Source organism: Bos indicus, chromosome 18, assembly GCF_029378745.1.
Source record: "Bos indicus isolate NIAB-ARS_2022 breed Sahiwal x Tharparkar chromosome 18, NIAB-ARS_B.indTharparkar_mat_pri_1.0, whole genome shotgun sequence".
NCBI classification, from domain to species: domain Eukaryota; kingdom Metazoa; phylum Chordata; class Mammalia; order Artiodactyla; family Bovidae; genus Bos; species Bos indicus.
The window spans coordinates 55521539-55536276 of record NC_091777.1 but is presented as its reverse complement, the minus strand read 5'-3'; the positions used below and the strand labels follow the sequence as shown (position 1 = coordinate 55536276).

The following is a 14738-nucleotide window of genomic DNA, read 5'->3' as shown; positions in this document are numbered from 1 at the left end:
GCTGTGAGGTTGGGGGTGGAGGGCTCTGATGTGATGGTGGATGATGCACTTGAGATGCATAAATCAGAAATAAGATTCTAAAAGAAAAAAGAACAAAGAGAAGGAAAAAAAGAAAAAAAAGCAAGCTGTACCTTAGAAAACTCCAGTCATCCTGTGGTCAAGCAGAAGCCATGATGTAATCAGCTTTAAGCTTGGCAAAGCAATGACAAACGATAAGTTTAAGACTTTGAAATACTGAAATGACCTCACCAGAAACCATTGACTTTCCCACTCTGGGCCATGAACTCATACTTCCACAGTTATATCACTTACATCCATTCACTGATGATCTTTTTGAGTTGCGTTTCCAATACCTTGTTCCCACCTTGGGTGTCTTTGCAAGAAAGAAATGATTATCAATATTTTTGCTGCTAAATCCCATCTGGAGACGTTGGCACATGATTTTATGAGTCATTTTTGTTGCCCATGGCACCTCACATTATTACACAGAAGCACTCACAATGTCTATGTATAACTGGATCTTCAATAACCTCCAGAAAACCAAGACTCTCCCTGTTGGCTATTTATTCAACATCCATTTTCTCCTTTTGCCTTACTGTTTGACTTCTGAGATTTTGGAGGCAGTCCATTGTTTTTAGCAACATCCCAGGCTGAGAAAACTGACTTTTCCCAGCCTTCCCCGTGGTGGGATGGTAGTGTAATTAGATCATGGCAAATGACAGATACTGCATAAACAAATACTATTACATTCTTTCAAAGAAGTGCTGACTTGGCTGGCGTATGCTTTCAAGTCTTGGCCTTTCTTTTTCAGTAACTGAAACGTAGACACTTTAGTTAGAACTCTATCACTGAATATGGAGATAACAAGGGCACCCCCAGTGAATCTCCTGGTTCCAAGACAGCATAGCATTCTGTGCTCCCAGTGGTAATGGCTAGTTAAGTAAGTAAGTAAGTGTTAGCCGCTCAGTCGTGCCTGACTCTGCAACCCCATGGACTGCAGCCCAGCAGGTTCCTCTGTCCATGAGATTTTCCAGGCAAGGATACTGGAGTGGGTTGCCATTTCCTTCTCCAGAGGATCTTCCCAACCCAGGGATCGAACCCGGGTCTCCTGCACTGCAGGCAGATTCTTCACTGACTGAGCTACAAGGGAAGCCCATCTCACATTTTAATAAATTATAAAAAACAAACAAAAGTACCTCTGTCCCAGGACAGAGTAAGAGACCTATTGTGTGTTTTGGCCCATAGAAATTGTGGCACTCTGGGCCACAGAAAGAAGTCAAAAGAGCCAATATCTATCAACTTGAGAATGAATGAAAAATGATGCTATAGTAATAAATTGGAATATGGAGCAACGGGAAAAATACATTAACTTCAGCTACCAATCTAAACTTCTATAATTCCACAAATATATCTTTGAGGTTAAAAAAGAATCCAAGTTCAATAACAATGTGTGTGTTAGTCAATCAATTGTGTCTGACTCTTTGTGACCCCATGGACTGTAGCCTGCCGGGCTCCTCTGTCCATGAAATTCTCCAGGCAAGAATACTGGAGTGGGTTGCCATTTCCTCCTCCAGGGGATCTTCCCGACCCAGGGATCAAACCCTGGTCTTCTGCATTGCAGGCAGATTCTTTACCGTCTGAGCTACCAGAATAAGACCACTGACAGAAAGTGAAACCGAATAGTATTTTCACAAAACACATGCAGGTTTTAAATTTGTAAGGAAAAGCAAAGGGATGATAAACAAAACATAAAATTATGAAACCTAGAGCTGAGGATCTATAGTAAGGAATGGTGACTGTAGTTGATAATTTTGTATTGTGTACTTGAATCTGCTGAAAGAGTAGATCTTGTGTTCTCACCAAAAATAAAGGAAAAAAAAAGAAATATGCTATGTGCGGTGATCAATGTGTTAATTAACTTGATTGTGGGAATCAGGTCACAATGTATATGATTATCAAACCATCACACTGTACACTTTAAATACATTACAATTTTATTTTTCAATTATACCTCAATTAAGCTGGGGGGAAAAATACCCACAATGGTTAACCCTGAGGGGAAGAGAAGACTATGATGATTTATAGAAGCATACTCAAATGTTCAGAGTTATTGCTAATTTTCTATCTGTTAAGCTGTGTTGTATGTGTGTATGCATTCTTTTCCCATTTTTATATTTTACATACAAAGAAAGGGAAAAGACTCCGATGCTGGGAAAGATTGAACGCAGGAGGAGAAGGGGATGACAGAGGATGAGATGGTTGGATGGCATCACCATCTCACGGTGATGGACGTGAGTTTGAGCAAACTCCAGGAGACGGTGAAGGACAGGGAAGCCTGGCCCTGCTGCAGCCCATGGGGTCGCAGAGTCTGACACGACTCAGCGACTGAACAACAACATCTTACATGTGTTATGAATGAAATATTGAGCAGTACAACTTTTTATTTAAGATGTAAATAAAAAAACATTTAAATCTTATTCTGCGGCTTTAAAATGAGCACTAGAGAGACCTCCTTGGCAGTCCTATGGTTAAGACTCTGCCCTTCTGCAGGGGGCGTGGGTTTAATCCCTGATTGGGAACTAAGATGCTGCATCCCCTGAGAGGTGGCCAAGGAAAAAGGAAAGAAAAAAGGGAGTCCACAGCACACTCTGTATGTTATACTCTTGAGTGATGCCTGTGTTAGTTGGATTACGATAAAACTCACTGCGCTGCATTATGCTCGCCCTTTATAGAATGTAAAGGAGCTGAAACACGCACAATGGACTCAGGAAGAAAAGTGAACGTGTCCTCTGAGGAGCTGCTCTGGAGGTCACCTTTTATCAGGTCCTAGGGGAATTTCCATCAGCGGAGTGGAAACTAACTTTGATCACTTGTCTAGATTCTGAAGTTTACTTTTTTGTTTACTTAATGATGTAGATCAACCTGGGAAAAGCACGTCCCCAGATCGTGCCTTTGCCCCCTTGTCAGTAAACCTAATAAGTTTACCAGGAGAATCATTTTGCATGTGGGAGAGCAATTTGCTGCCCCTCTGGGCGCATCAGGATGACCCCAACAGACAAGGTGCTAGAGACAGCAGGCGACAAGGGGGCCCGCTGGGAAGACACGCTCTGCCATCTGGTCCCTGATATACAGTCTTTGCGGGTCAGACCCGGCCTTTCCAAGGTGCTTCCACCTTCTTGGGGAATCTGACTGCTTTCCTTAAGGATCTAAGACACAGCCTCAAGAAAGAGACCGCGGTATGCAGACCTTTCCAGTATTCCCATCCCCCATCGGAAGCTTCCTTACTTTTTGTTTCAGATTTAATTTCCTGTTAATTTTCTGTTTGACAGAAATTATACTTCACCTTCTTCCTTACTTTATTGTCCCGCTTTCTCTTTTCTTCCATATATGCTGTTTTTACTTTCCTTTATTCTCTTGTTTCTGGGTATCTCATCGCTTTCCACTCTTATTTCATTGTCTCAGTTATGCTTCATTTAAAAACTGTATCAGATTTCTTCACTGTATTTTGACTTTGCAGTTTATTATTCACAATGATTTAAAAACTCCATACATTCCATGTATTGGCTATACCTCACCTTACTTATGTTTTCATTCTTTTTATTCTCTACACTTTATTTGCTTTTCATATACACTTGATATAATTTGATTCAGTGTCACTTTACTTCTTTTCTGTTTTTTGTAATTAAAAATTTTAATTGAAGTGTAGTTGATTTACCATGCTTCAGCTATATGGAAGAGTGACTCAGCTATACATATGTATATATATATATTCACATATATATATTTATTCTTTATCAAGTTCTTTTTCATTACAACTTATTATAAGATGTTGAATGAAGGTCCCTGTACTATGAAGTAGAACCTTGTTGTTTAGCTATTTAATATATAGTACGCATTTTATTTCTTTTTTAATCACCCGTTAATCTCACTTTTTACTGTATTGTCATAGATAATATACTTAATCTCAAATTATCATACCTTGTTTTCAAAATGCTTTATTCACAGACTAATTATAGCATTGTTTTTTAAGAGGTTTTACATGTTGTTATTGTATTCCTAGATTGAACAAATTTTTGTATTTAAATGGTATCATTTTTTCAGATGTATTTTAAATTTCTTTTTACATTGGCATATAGAAATCCAAATGATCCTTACCCTCCCTTCCTTTCAGTAACCTTGAAAATCACTCTTTAAGAGTCTAATAAATAGGCCAATGATTTTATTGTTTTCCTAAAGTTTATATAATCTGTCAAAGATTAGATAGTGTCACTTTCTTTCCTACTATTATACATTTTACTTTCTTTAGTATAAAGTCCAGGAAAGAGTCATAAAATCACCATGAAATATAGAAATGGTGATAGCAGATAATTTTACTTACAGCCAATCTCAGTGGAAAAGCTTTCAATATTGAACACTTACTATGACACTGTAGACATTGTAGCTATTATCATCAAGGTAAAAATATACCTTTTTCTTTCTATGTAATTAAATATCTTTATCATCACTATAGGTTGCATTTTATTACATGATCTGATGCATATATTAAAGCCATCCTACATGTCTTGTGCCTTTAGTAGTCTGGATAATCATGCAGATAAGGTTTCCGATGTTAAACTTAATATCCGTGTTTGAGAGAATTATTTGGTCAAATGCTTGATTCTTTTTACACGTGGTGGACACAATTTTCCAGTTATTTTGTGTAGCTCTGTATTTCCTTTGGTTCTTGAAACAGTTCTGTAACTGTGGTTTTCACATTATCTTTGTTCAGTGTTGCTACCAAGCTTATGCCAACCTCATAATGTGACTAACGGCATGTTCTCCCTTCTGCCCTTAGCAGTGGTTCACCAGTACGATTTGTATCTGATGTGTTTGGCATGCTTCAACACTGAGATGTTTGAGAATTCGTCTGGAACAATTTTTGCTACTGTTCAATTTTATAATGACAAGGATTGCATATTTATGCTTTTCTATTATTCCAGTATCTTTGTTTGGTAAGTTAGGTCTTCTAGAAAGTTGCCCACAAATTTCTTAAATTTCCAATAATCACAGTATCGTGTTATTTTCTAATATTGACAACTTCTCCAGCACTCTCTTTAGAAAAATTTAATCTTGACATCATTTGTGCTTTCCCTAAGGGAAATGTTACAGTACCCCATAGATTTGTTGATTTTATGATTGTTCTGAAGGATCTAACTTTTCTATATGTTTTTACTTTCCATATGAAGTTTGTGATCAATTAACTTCTGCTTTTGCTTGTGTTGATTCCATTTATTTCTTTGTAGGATTAATTTGCTACTTCTTTGCTAGTGTCATTCTTTCTTCCTTCCTCCCTCCCCACATTTGAAATAGTCATTTGAATCCTATTCTCTTTACAAACCTAATTCTGTACTCTCAGACTTTTAAGAAACCCTGGAATTTAATCCCTGGAAATGACACATCTTGGCCTGAAACATGGAAGAGTTGAAACTACAAACTCCCTCTCCTTATGCTGAACCATCAGATACCATATTCTTTAAGAGGCTCTATTATTTATAATTTCAAAATATAATTGATTTTGCTTTCTTTGAAACCTGGCGAATCGAAGGAAAACATATAAAACAATATGAAGATAATGTTTTCAAGTGATGCAATCTTGGGGTTTTTCTTCATATCTCTGATTTGTATTGGGCTCATGGGGAACTTGGTGCTCTTCATACTATATATAGACACTTTCTTAACTCAGTCTTGCCTGAAAAAGCCCATTGATGTCATATTCATACACCTGACCTTGGTCAATGTTTTGACTATCTTGTTCAAGTTGATACCAGACGTCATGCCATCCTTTGGAGAAAGATATTTTCTGGACGATGTTGGTTGTAAGACAACTTTGTACATATATAGAGTTACCCGGGGTCTTTCCATCTGTACTACTGCTTTCCTGAGTGTGTTCCAAGCTATCACCATCAATCCTCTTAACTCTAAGTGGGCGTGGCTTAGATCTAAACTCTCGATGTGCATTTACCCCTCTTTCCTTTTCTTCTGGGTCATCAACTTGCTCATCTATATCCACATCATTGAAACTGTAAGGGCAAGGAACAATTTCACAACTGCTGGTCTTGGGTATTATACCATATACTGTCAAAGCAACCAGTTGCAACACCACTATTCAATGGCATTTTTGAATGCCATGGTGCTTCGAGATCTCCTCTTTGTGATCCTCATGATGTGGTCCAGCGTCTACATGGTGACCCTCCTCTACAAACACCGCCAGAGAGTCCAGCATATTCACAGCCTCAGCCTCTCTCTCCAGTCATCTCCTGAAATCAAAGCCACCCACACTATTCTTTTGCTGGTAGGTTGCTTTGTTTTCTTTTATTGCTTAAACAACTTTATGGCCTTCTACTTGCTTTATTTACCCACGAAAAAACCGGAAATGGAGAGAATTACTGGGATAATTTCCTCCTGCTACCCATCCCTGTGCCCTTTTGTGCTGATGAAAAATAAAATTTCCAAAATGACTTCCTTCCTTTCACGGGGGACAATTACCTTTTCTCAAAGAACATTTAGTAGATGATCTGATGCTTGTATCTTTCCACAACAGAGCACTCTCCAGCATGGACTGTTGAGCACTTAATTTGGGGTTAGTATAATTCCCATTGAGGTGGAAACTTAGAAATACCCTCGCATTTGAAATCTTCCAATGAAGAAGGGTACATAAATGTGAAATTAATAATTTTCATATAGATTCCTTAGTTAAAATATACTATTATGTATAAATTAAAAGTATTGTAAATATGTCATTGAAACTAACTTTATCTGCTTGGTTTTGCTGTTTTCTGAAATGTGGCTGCTTAGAAATTTAAAATTACATGGTGATTGAGTTAATTTCTATTCAACACTGTTGCTCTGGGAAAAGTCATTTATGTATTCATTAAACATATAATTGCATGGTTTACTTTTTCCCAGCACTATTTTAGAGGTTGGGCATATGTTGATGAGTAACATAGGCCATATAGAGAATATTTATAGTATAGGAAAAGTATAAGGGTGTATGACAGAGCTTTAGAAAGACAGCAGGTTAGGAGAGCTGAGAAGGATAGGAATTTTACTCTTTTGCGTAGTTAAATGCCAGTGTTTGCTTTTCAACGTCTGCATATATTTATACATAATAATAGCTCCACTTATGTTATTGTGCGTGTATCATACTTCAATCCAATCTCTTATGAGAATTTTAATGAAATGTGTTCCTTCATTTTCAATAACTTTTCTTCAGGAAACAAGGCCCTTTGCGGAGTACTACACTATATTTGTTTTAAATAAATATAATTTGGCGAACTATTTCCTCAGCATCTGTTTATCATTTTCAGATTCTGCAATTTTGAGGTCTTTTATTTAATTCACTGTTCCATTTAAGTACCCAGAGATATGTAAGTGAAACGGTAACTTAAAATTTTGCATACTGACTTTTCATCATGGCTGATGGATTCTACATCGTCCAGACATCAGATTCTTCAGCTGAACCCTTTTCATTCAGTGGGTCACTTATATTTTATTTCCAGCTTCCCATGGTGCAGACAAGATATCAAACACCACGTTGATGGGTGCTTTTCCTCTGAAGAGATTTCGTTTTCTCCATGAGCTTTAAAATTAGTGCTTCATCCTTAAAGTCTCATAGGGTTTAAACTCTCTATGTAGTTTAAAATAGGTGTGTTTTTCATTGCTGCTTCTGATAGCCAGGAAGTTAGCTGAGAGTAACCGAGAAGCGGCCTGCTGCTGCTAAGTCGCTTCGGTCGTGTCCGACTCTGTGCGACCCCATAGACGGCAGCCCACCAGGCTCCTCCGTCCTTGGGATTCTCCAGGCAAGAACACTGGAGTGGGTTGCCATTTCCTTCTCCAATGCAGGAAAGTGAAAAGTGAAATTGAAGTCGCTCAGTCGTGTCCGACTATTCGCGACCCCATGGACTGCAGCCTACCAGGCTCCTCCGTCATGGGATTTTCCAGGCAAGAGCACTGGAGTGCGTTGCCATTGCCGTCTCCCGAAAAGCGGCCTAATAGCCGCCGAATCCCACCAAGCAATTTACCAGCCCTGCCCCTAATATTGGAGAAGGAAATGGCAACCCACTCCAGTATTCTTGCCTGGGGAGTCCCAGGGACAAAGGAGCCTGGTGGGCTGCCGTCTATGGGGTCGCACAGAGTCGGACAAGACTGAAGAGACTTAGCAGCAGCCGCAGCAGCCCCTAATATGTTCCCACCAGTTCTCAAAAAAGTCAGGGGCAAGTAAAACAAAACAAAACAAAACAAAACAAAAACCCACCTGGAGAATGGTGGACCTTCCCTCCTCAGCACATGCACACACTTCACACCATTCTGTACTAAAGCAAGCTTGGTGGCCATTGGACTCACTACTTATAAATATTCTATGAATACTGAATACATGCATCTAATTGTAACAGACTGAATCATGAGAAGGACATGCACGGTAGAGCATCTTGGTATATAACCTGCAACTGTCAATCAAGGCTGTCAATCAGCGACACTCCCCCCCTCCCCCCCAGATTATTCAAATGATCCTGCCTTAAAACCTCGGTGACCCAGGGCCGTTTGCCTCCCTTTGCCTGGCCTACCTCTCTCTTGAGGTGTCCTCTCTTTCTTTGTTTGTGTGGGCTCAGTCGCTCAGTCCTGTCTGACTCTTTGCCGCCCGTTCTTTTTTTCCTTATAGTTAGTAAACTTTCTTGCTAGGGTAAGACCTTAGATTCTTCCTTGCGTCCTTACCAAGAACTGAGGCCCACAGGAGGGAGGGTCTCCAGACCCTCCTTCCACTAACACTTCTAACCAAGATGTGGTTTGGACATGCGTGTCAGATGAACTTCAAGTTAGGAAGTTGTCTTCCATTTTTAAATGATGGTCTCTTCTCCACCAGCTGTGTTATATCTCTGTGGAATTGTTACCCTCATTTAGCACAAGTGTTATTCCTCCTTAAAGGTCTCCACACCCTTTCTGTGACTTGTCTCCATTATAGTGCTTACCTCTTTGGTCATCACAATGTGATATTTTTTTCTTTGGCTTTGATCTACCAAACTCAACTGAGCATCTGGCATCTTCTTCATGTATCTACTAATTTTTTCCTTAATTTTTGTAATGAAATTAACATGCCAACGATTATGCCCTGCTATGAATTTTCAAAATAGACACAGCCAATGTAACCAGCACGCAGATCAAGAAACAGAACACTCATGCTCCCAGAAACCTTGGCATGCCCCTTCCCAGTCATTACCCGATAAGGGTAGCTACTAACTATCTGGAACTAATAACACCATCTACTGTAACATTTTTAGGTTAAATTCTCCTCATTTATTCTATAAACTTTTTTTTTTAAGCTGTATTTGAGTCTTTTCAAATACTACCTTAGATGGAATTCCATTCGGTGTCTTGGTTCCACCATGTGCATCAGCAAATCTCACCCCACATGCAACCCCAGAACTTTGGTTCCCATTATATTGTGTCTGGTTCTGCTTCCCTGGAGGTAACACCTAAGGTCAATAAATTCTAAATGTAACTCTGAAGGTTTCAAAGTATTCTGTACTATCAAAACAAATAGTTTTTTGGACTTCCATGGTGGTTCAGTGGATAGGAATCTGCCTGACTGCCAATGCAGGAGACATAGGTTTGATCCCTGGTTCCGGAAGAATCCACAGGCCTCTGGACAACTAAGCCTGTGTGCCACCTCTATTGAACCTGCGCTCTAGAGCTGGAGAGCTGCATCTGCTGAGCCCATGTGTCCTAGAGTGCACTCCCCACAGCTAGAGAAGCAACTGCAGTGAGAAGCCCTCATTGGGCAACTAGAGAAAGTCCACACACAGCAACAAAGACCCAGCACAGCCAAAATAAATAAATATTAGAAACAGATTGCTGTCTTCCTAAAAAAGCAAGCAAAAACCCAAATGGTTTCTTGGCAAAGGGCAGTATTTTTACTTATTAATCCCCAACAACACCATTGAAAAATATTTAACTTGGCTTTATTTTTGTTGCAAAATATGATAAATCCTCCAAAAGTAGAATTCCAATCATCAGAACTGAAAATTTTACTGAACAGTCTCTTGAAACTGGTTTACTTTTCAATCCATGACACAAAACTTTCTCAACAGTGGCTAAGTTAAATTGTATGCATCAAAAAAAAAAAATAAATAAATTGTATGCATCAGGCAACAGGCAGCTTTGCCATAAAAGCAGCAAAGTTGCTTACAACTAAAACAATTTTTTGTTTATATTTTCTTGGCTCATTTAAATTATATCTACTAAGTGAGTAAAGTGAAACAAAGATAAATAGCATATGATAATGTGGATGTAGAATCTAAAAAAAGTGATACAAATGAATTCATTTACAAAAGAGAAACAGACTCACAGACATAGAAAGCAAACTTGCCGTTACCAAAGGGGAAAGGTAGGGGGAGGGATAAATCAGGGTGTTGAGATTAGCATATATACACCACTCTACATAAAATGATAATCAACAAGGACCTATTGTATAGAACATTAACTCTACTATACATACATACATATATAAAAAATATATATATAACTGAATCACTTTGCTGTTAACAGCTTAAACATAGCATTGTAAATCAGCTATCTCCAAAGCAAAACAAAAATTAAATAAAAAATCATATTACACCTTAAAGCTGGAAGGTATTAATTATGTATGCTTTAAAAATACAGATAACATAAACAGTACAGAAAACTTTGGTGGAATATACATTTTTGTCTCAATACACTATCTAAATAAATCTATTTTCTTAAAATGAGACTATTAATCTCAAAATTATTTAAAATCAGCAACACAAAAAATAGTATTAAACATATCTTTCTAAGAGACAAATAGCACAAGTAAAGTAAACATTTTGGCATTAAGTGTTTTCATTTGGTGGGGCATAAGATGTTGCATAGAGAAAACTTTAAATCTATTGTAAGCAGCCCACTATTACCCAGCAATTATTCACTTCTGATTTCTTATTAGTGGTGCCCTGAAAGTAAATATTTTCGTGGATGGACTTTTATATTTTACCTGTTGGTGCAGACTACTTTTTTTTTTTTTTGGTGTAGACTACTCTTGACATGACAAATAGACTAGGAGGCATTTGTTTCTCCAGCAAATATGGATTAATTTGGGACCATGCAACCATGGCGAGTCATGATAAGTTCTCGAATGGCAGGGAAAGTAGAGTACTTTCTAGAGAGGAAAAAGAAGTTGGTGTGGGGAGCGGGGGGTGGGCTACAGTCAACAAAGACTCTGCTGCTTTCATTGGCTGAGTCTTTACCTTTTTTTCTCATTGGGCTCTGCTATCTTTTTAGGGTGTGAGAGAGTCCCCTTCAGGTCCCCCGACTCTATTTAGTTGAGGTTGCTGTTTATTCTTTGTAACATTTCCCATTTTGATCAAGATCTTTCTTGGCTCTTGATGGATGGATGGATGAGAGGTAGAAACGTCTAGCTATGAAGTAAATATATATCCTAGGGATGTCATGTACAGCCTGGCAACTCTTATCAATAAGATTATACTGTACATTTGAATATTGCTGTGCTGTGCTTAGTCGCTCAGTCGTGTCCAACTCTTTGCAACACTATGAACTGCAGCCCACTAGGCTCCTTTGTCTATGGGATTTTCCAGGCAAGAATACTGGAGTGGGTTGCCATGCCCTTCCTTCTCCAGGGGATCTTTGTGACCTAGGGATTGAAGCCACATCTCCTACATTGCAGGTGGATTCTTCACCTGTTGAGCCATCAGGGAAGCCCACTGGCAGATATCTAGAAACCAAATAATTTAAAAGGAAATATAAATAGATCATTTGACCAAACTAAAGAAAGAACACAGAGATGGTTAGCTACATTCTTTATGTTGACTTTCCAAATACTAAATGTTGAGGAGAACTGAAAATATCATTGTTCTTAACATCTCATTTGTTAATTGGTATACATGGTTCACTTTAGAATCCAGCGACAAAATTGGACCCATTTCTAGATGTTACTTTTAGATTCACAGCTGCCAACCCACAGACTGTGTGCAAAGGTCTCCATTCTTCCACCCCCTCAACAATCCTTCTTATCTCTCACCATTTGATAATGGCTATCCTCAGAGGTGTGAGCTGATAGCTCATTGTGGTTTTGATTGGCATTTTTCTGATGGTTAGTGATGTTGAGTACCTTTTCTTGTTCCTGTTGGCATGTGTATGTCTTCTTTGGAAAGATGTCTATTGAGGCCCTCTGCCCATTTTTTAATTGGGTTATTTGTTTATTTGTAAGAAGCCTTTGACTGTGTGTATCACAATAAACTGTGGAAAATTCTGAAAGAGATGGGAATACCAGACCACCTGACCTGCCTCTTGAGAAACCTATATGCAGGTCAGAAAGCAACAGTTAGAACTGGACATGGAACAACAGACTGGTTCCAAATAGGAAAAGGAGTACGTCAAGGCTGTATATTGTCACCCTGCTTATTTAATTTATATGCAGAGTACATCATGAGAAACGCTGGGCTGGAAGAAGCACAAGCTGGAATCAAGATTGCCGGGAGAAATATCAATAATCTCAGTTATGCAGATGACACTACTTTCATGGCAGAATGTGAGGAGGAACTAAAAAGCCTCTTGATAAAAGTGAAAGAGGAGAGTGAAAAAGTTGGCTTAAAGCTCAACATTCAGAAAACTAAGATCATGGCATCTGGTCCCATCACTTCATGGGCAATAGATGGGGAAACAGTGGAAACAGTGTCAGACTTTTTCTGGGCTCCAAAATCACTGCAGATGGTGATTGCAGCCATGAAATTAAAAGACACTTTACTCCTTGGAAGGAAGTTATGACCAACCTAGATAGCATGTTGAAAAGCAGAGACATTACTTTGCCAACAAAGGTCTGTCTAGTCAAGGCTCTGGTTTTTCCAGTGGTCATGTTGGATGTGAGAGTTGGACTGTGAAGAAAGCTGAGTGCTGAAGAATTGATGCTTTTGAACTGTGGTGTTGGAGTAGACTCTTGAGAGTCCCTTGGCCTGCAAGGAGATCCAACCGGTCCATTCTGAAGATCAGCCCTGGGTGTTCTTTGGAAGGACTGATGCTAAAGCTGAAACTCATGCGAAGAGTTGACTCATTGGAAAAGACTCTGATGCTGGGAGGGATTGGGGGCAGGAGGAGAAGGGGACGACAGAGGATGAGATGGCTGGATGGCATGACTGACTCGACGGACGTGAGTCTGAGTGAACTCCGGGAGTTGGTGATGGACAGGGAGGCCTGGCGTGCTGCAATTCATGGGGTCGCAAAGAATCAGACACGACTGAGCCACTGAACTGACTGACTGACTGAAGATGACTTATAAGCAGGTACATACAAGCCAGTCATAATATGCCACATCAACACACAATTCTTATAAAAACAAGTCAGGGAGTCAGGTTTTCTACCAACTAACAACAAATTCACAGATGCTGAAGATAAGTGAGGAATAATTTACATCAGGATGGATGTTCTACTTTTGACTCTTGCATTAGGCATGATCTGTGCTGCCCAAGATGAAGGAGACATACCTGGAAAGGAATATGTGGGCACTTGGAGAGGTAACTGTTTAAATATATGTGGCATTGTCTGCTGTGGACATGCAGGTGTATGTGTGTGTAGTGTTGGGTATAAAATTCAGAGTTTTATCTTGACTTGCCTCTATGGCAAAAATCAAAGCACTAGATTTGTGATTGAGCTCATCATGGCTTCCCTAGTAGCTCAGTTGGTAAGACCCAGGTTTGATTCCTGGGTCAGGAAGATCCCCTGGAGAAGGGATAGGCTACCCACTCCAGTATTCTTGGGCTTTCCTGGTGGCTCAGCTGGTGAAGAATCCTTCTGCAAGGCGGGAGACCTGGCTTTGATCCCTGGGTTGGGAAGATCCCCTGGAGAAGGGAAAAGCTACCCACTCCAGTATTCTGGCCTGGAGAATTCCATGGAGTGTATAGTCCATGGGGTCACAAAGAGTCGGACAGGACTGAGTGACTTTCACTTTCACTTTCATCATAGTAAGTGGTGATGGAGTTTCAACTCTAAGCCACTAACTCACAATCCTTCATCCTATAGGAGCTTCCCTGGTGGCTCAGTGGTAAAGAATCTGCCTGCCAATGCAGGAGACATAGGTTTAATCCCTGGATCAGAAAGATTCCATGGAGAAGGAAATGGCAACCCACTCCAGTATTCTTGCTTGGAAAATCCCATAGACAAAGGAGCCTAGTGGGTTGCGGTTCGTAGTGTTGCAAAGAGTTGGACACGACTGAGCATGCGTGCATGCAAATTCCATTCTACATGTAAGTGTAGAATCTTGCTTAATTTCCTGATCCTTGTTGTATTTTTAGCTTTGCTCCTGAGTAATGCAATGAAACAAAGTCTTTTCTTATTCCATGGTTGGGGTTGAGGAGTTTCCTGCAAAGAAGTGTGCACAGAGCAAAGGGTTTCCTAATATGAGTCAATATAAATGTTCTTTTTAGTGGGCTGGAAACTGGAGTACCATTTACTTGGCTGCCAACAATAAAAACATGGTAAGTGAAAATGGATTACTTAAGAATGGACTTCCGTTATATTATGGTGTCATCCAATGGTGATCTCAGAATCACCTTTTATCGAAGGTGGGTAGTTCATTGCAGAGATCAAAATGCAAAATAGTTTCAAGAGGCAAGAAGAGATAGAAACACACAGCTATGAAGGTCTGGAAACAAGGAAGATAGCTTTTGGGTTGAGATTTT

The 14738-nt window shown here is 39.5% G+C and overlaps 1 protein-coding gene across 1 annotated transcript; it reads left to right on the top strand.

Annotated features, from left to right (window-relative positions):
• Positions 1-5611: 5611 nt before the first annotated feature.
• LOC109572455 (vomeronasal type-1 receptor 4-like) lies at positions 5612-6553 on the top strand. The gene has a single exon (XM_019979236.1). The coding sequence runs from the start codon at positions 5612-5614 to the stop codon at positions 6551-6553; it is 942 nt and encodes a 313-aa protein (XP_019834795.1).
• Positions 6554-14738: the final 8185 nt, after the last annotated feature.